The 4,258-nt window shown below is 39.5% G+C and overlaps 2 protein-coding genes across 2 annotated transcripts in view; one reads left to right on the forward strand and one right to left on the reverse strand.

The window, feature by feature from the left end:
* The window catches only part of LOC104818256 (myb-related protein 306-like), a 2,368-nt gene extending 1,431 nt beyond the window's left edge, over positions 1-937 (forward strand). Inside the window, exon 4 of the mRNA XM_010547757.2 lies at positions 1-937. Within this exon, the coding sequence (XP_010546059.1) occupies positions 1-712 (712 nt within the window). The 3' untranslated portion in view covers positions 713-937.
* Positions 938-1,952: 1,015 nt separating this feature from the next.
* The window catches only part of LOC104818257 (E3 ubiquitin-protein ligase MARCH7), a 3,381-nt gene continuing 1,075 nt past the window's right edge, over positions 1,953-4,258 (reverse strand). Inside the window, exons 3-9 of the mRNA XM_010547758.1 lie at positions 4,029-4,258; positions 3,846-3,917; positions 3,440-3,501; positions 3,074-3,227; positions 2,792-2,878; positions 2,580-2,669; positions 1,953-2,402 (exon numbers count right to left, since the gene is read on the reverse strand). Coding sequence (XP_010546060.1) covers positions 2,250-2,402; positions 2,580-2,669; positions 2,792-2,878; positions 3,074-3,227; positions 3,440-3,501; positions 3,846-3,917; positions 4,029-4,258 — 848 coding nt within the window. The 3' untranslated portion in view covers positions 1,953-2,249. The remainder of the gene's footprint in view (positions 2,403-2,579; positions 2,670-2,791; positions 2,879-3,073; positions 3,228-3,439; positions 3,502-3,845; positions 3,918-4,028) is intronic.

Below are 4,258 nucleotides of genomic sequence, written 5' to 3' on the forward strand. Positions count from 1 at the left end.
CGGTTCAGGAGATGATTCTAGTGGATACGGGGGCTTATCTTCATCAAACCCTAATTCTCAGAATCACCATCAGACATCGAACAAGGGACAATGGGAGAGAAGGCTTCAGACGGACATCAACATGGCAAAACAAGCCCTTTGTGAGGCCTTGTCATTTGACAAACTACCATCAACGCTATCATCCTCATCCTCATCATCATTATCACCGCCATCAACGCTCCAAAACCCTAATTTCCAAATCGAACGTTTTGACCCATCATCTTCATCTTCCTCCACCACCACAAGCAACGCTAATCCAAACCCATCGGGCGTATACGCGTCTAGTGCAGAGAACATCGCTCGGTTGCTTAAAAACTTCATGAAAGACACTCCAAAGTCGTCGTCTCCTGCGTCTGAAACCGGACCCACCGCCATTGCTGCAGCTCGGAGAAACCTCCCAGCCACAGTGACGTCGAGCCCCACCACCACCGAAGGATTCGACCAGTCTTCCTTTGGCTTCAACTCGACGAGCCTAGAGTCCACGTCTATGGATGAGACTCTGACTTTGACACCGGAGACAAGCTTCTTCCAAGATTACGAAGCCAAGCCGACGATATCCGACAATGCATTAGTATCACAAGGGTCTTTGTCACTGCTAGAGAAATGGCTGTTTGATGATCAAGGTTACGACATGATTAACCTGTCGTTAGATGGTCAAGAAGGGCTGTTCTAGAGATGAAAATCAAGAAACTTGGGAAGCTAATTAATTAATTAATCTTTTAAGTCAAGGGTGTTTACTATATTTGTGTCGTAATTAGGGTTTATAGCCTTTTTGGTGGTTTTAGCTCAAGGAGACCTACCGTTTTTTTTTGTCTCTTTTAGATTTCTCCTATGTGGAAGAACACAAAGTGTACATCTCTATTAACATAATATGTTATGCTTTGTGCTTCATTTTGTTTGCATTGGTTTAAAAAAATTGTTAAAATTATCATATATATATATATATATAACCATTTTTTTGGGTTTCAAATCAATAATAAATGTGGAAAAAAAAAGTATAATTAAATGGGTAATGCGGATATCTTCCACCTACCAACTTGGATACATAATGTGGCGATTAACAATTCTCTTTAAATTGTGAGGTATTTTGCATTTCAAGTGACGTATTACATCTTTCATCAATCCGTACATACACTAAGATTTTAATTAGTCGGTCGTCGATCATCAGAATATATAAAATATAAGGAGAAATAATATATTAAGAAATTAACTCATCAAAGTGATGTCGAAAGTGTGATGAGCTTGAAAGCTAAAATGCTTGTGGGGACACATAATAATTCATAAAGATATGTAATAGAGAATTAGAGATCATAATTAGAAGAAGTTTGCATCACATGTACACACGTAACATACACACACACGCACATATGGATACAGATGTAATTATATATATCATAATTAATGGAGGAGAAAAATCTAGTAGGAGGAGGAACTTTGGAAATAAGCAAAAATAATTATAAATATTTAAAAAAACAGAAGTGGGTATAATTAATGCAGAGCATGTGAAGGGGTTTGAGGTTTCTCCTTAAATGATAAACACCGATAGATTTTCAGTTCAGATTTTCAACCCCACCCTTTTGACTTATTCCACTTTCACTCTTTTCTTCTTTCCCCGTGAGTTCCATTGAAATTATCAGAGAGAGAAAATCGGATATTTCGGGTCGGATGTATATATATATATATATATTATACACCACCAAATTTAGGATATGTAGTAATTTCATTTTGTGGTTTCACGAGTATATGAAACAGACCGCCAATTACCCTTCTCCTCTAATAAACTCAAAGATTTAAAGAGACATAAATTCAATGTTTTAGATCGATTCCTTCTCTCTCTCTCTCTCTCTCTCTATATATATATATATATATATATATACACGCGTGTGTGTGTGTGTGTGATTCTACACGTGCAATTAAAGACAAGTGAGAATAGACTTGGCATCAGGAAATGAGAGCAGAGACAGAAACAATGTTTATCATCATCATCAACTTCTTCTTCTTCTTCCCCTCCAACGGCTGTTTTTATTTACATAGTTTTCCTCGGTCCTGCTACGATCAGATTCCATGGCTCCGGGAAAAAAGAAGAAGAAGGAGAAGCGAACGATCTGACATACCATCCATCTCGTTTGAAGCATCCAACATAGACACAGACACAGAGGAGATAAATTCTCGAGCTTTCAGACAGCATTCTGTGCAAGAGGACACCCACTCTATAGACAAGTCTGGTCGGATCCCTGTGAGGATGGCTCTAGCCGGGGGTGGTTGGATACGGTTTCGGCTGCCACCGTGAAATGCAGTTCCCGGCCACCTTGCCCTCCGTGCAACACGAATGCCACTTCCGCCGCCACCATTGCCGCTGCTTCCTGATCTCACGAAAACCAAGGGTTGTATCGATGCAAAGTTGATATATTTTAAGAGTTTGGACGATACGACATCCTTGGGACATCGTTCTTGCAGATGTCGGCGAAGAATTCATCGCAAACTTTGCACGGGAACATGTTGGATAAGATGAGAATCCATCTGATCACAGAAGAGATTACCTGTCTATGCCTCCATCGTTTCAGGACATTGATGGCCCAAGCCATGATGTAACAGGGGAGGAGAAAAGCCATAGCCCGAAGCAGGAAAAGCTGGTAATGTTAAAAAAAAAAGCCCCAATGAAACGAAAAAGGAAATCAACAATACTAATGCTGAAAATAACGATAAATGTTCGATTACATATATGTATATGCGCATATATAACGTAACATACAGAGAAGAAGGTAGTTGGATCATCATCTTCTTCGTCCGAGTTGGTTGTGAGGTTCAGAGCATGTCGTAACAGTAAAAGTGCCATTAGCTGCAACATCAAGAAGATTAACAATGGCATTAACATTGGTTCCATAGACTGTACATTTTATGCTCAAAGAAAGAAAACCTTAGATATAATTCCACAGCAAAACCGGCTGCATTGCCTTTTTTCGTTTCGTTGTCATTTTTATACGTAAACGAATTTTCAAACCTTTTAAACGTGCCACGAGAAGCTATGGCTTACAATGAGAGCAGCAGACCGACAAAAAGCGGATCCACTGGAATTAGAGTCGGAATATTCATCATAGTCTGTGTCGAGGAAATGTCGTTCTGCAGCCATCATTGCCAAAAGACGCTGTTCGTTCAATTCAAAGGTTGCACCATTGTGCCAATCGTCACTGCACGACACATTTCAACAGCAAACGAGAATAAAACATCGTTGGGAAATTATTATCTAACCACACCAGAATCCAGGTTAAGAAAACATAGATGCAATCGATATCAGGAGAGATTTTTTTTTTTTTTTGTGAAATCTTTTTGTCATGATAAGAATATTCATGCATATTATATGAAGATATTTGGGACATACATACAGATTGAGAAATCTTACCCAATGTCGATTACGGTATCATCAGAGGGAGGAGGGGGAGCTGTATAACCAGGTCGGTAAGGCTGTGCAATCAGAGGGAAAACAATATGAAATTTAGAAAGGTCAAATTTTAAATTCTGACAAGAATACGGGTAACAAATATAAGAATCCAAGATCATAACCAAATGAACGACCGACTATAAGCATACATAAGCAAACATATACTCAGAAGCATGAGTTGTTATGCAACTACTCGATATTTGTATGTGCATGGCATAACATTGCAACTATCAAGAACAAAACTGGGTTTTTAGCCGATCATTTCTTCGTCCAAGAGTGAAATATATTTACCAATAGTGAATCATTCAGTAAAGATGGATCATAAATTTTGATGGAAACACAAACACGGAAATCAATGGCTGAGCACCTGATGGCATATTTCACAGGTGGTATCGCCCTTCGCATTACACCAACGCTGAACACACTTCCGATGGGCGAACTGGGGGAAATCAAATCCACGAGAAACTTCAAACGGGTAACCGATCATTACAAAGAACAACGAGATCTTCGAAAAATTTTAAAACTTTTAAAAGTCATTTTTCAAAATTACCTTCAAACTGCCATTGCAGGCACAGGGGACTTCTAGATTCTTGACAGAGTCCTCCTCTTGGCATATACGACACTCAACAGAGTGGATAAGTGGCTCCTCTTCCTCAGCAGCATCATCAGCATCACGTTCTCTTGCTTTGATGGTTCCATCCATCGATTCTGACAGGTCGACGGCTTGTTGTCTGGGGCATTCTCCAAAAGGGTCTGAGGATTCTGATTCTGACACTCTTT

Source organism: Tarenaya hassleriana, unplaced genomic scaffold, assembly GCF_000463585.1.
Source record: "Tarenaya hassleriana unplaced genomic scaffold, ASM46358v1 Cleome29, whole genome shotgun sequence".
Classification (NCBI taxonomy): domain Eukaryota; kingdom Viridiplantae; phylum Streptophyta; class Magnoliopsida; order Brassicales; family Cleomaceae; genus Tarenaya; species Tarenaya hassleriana.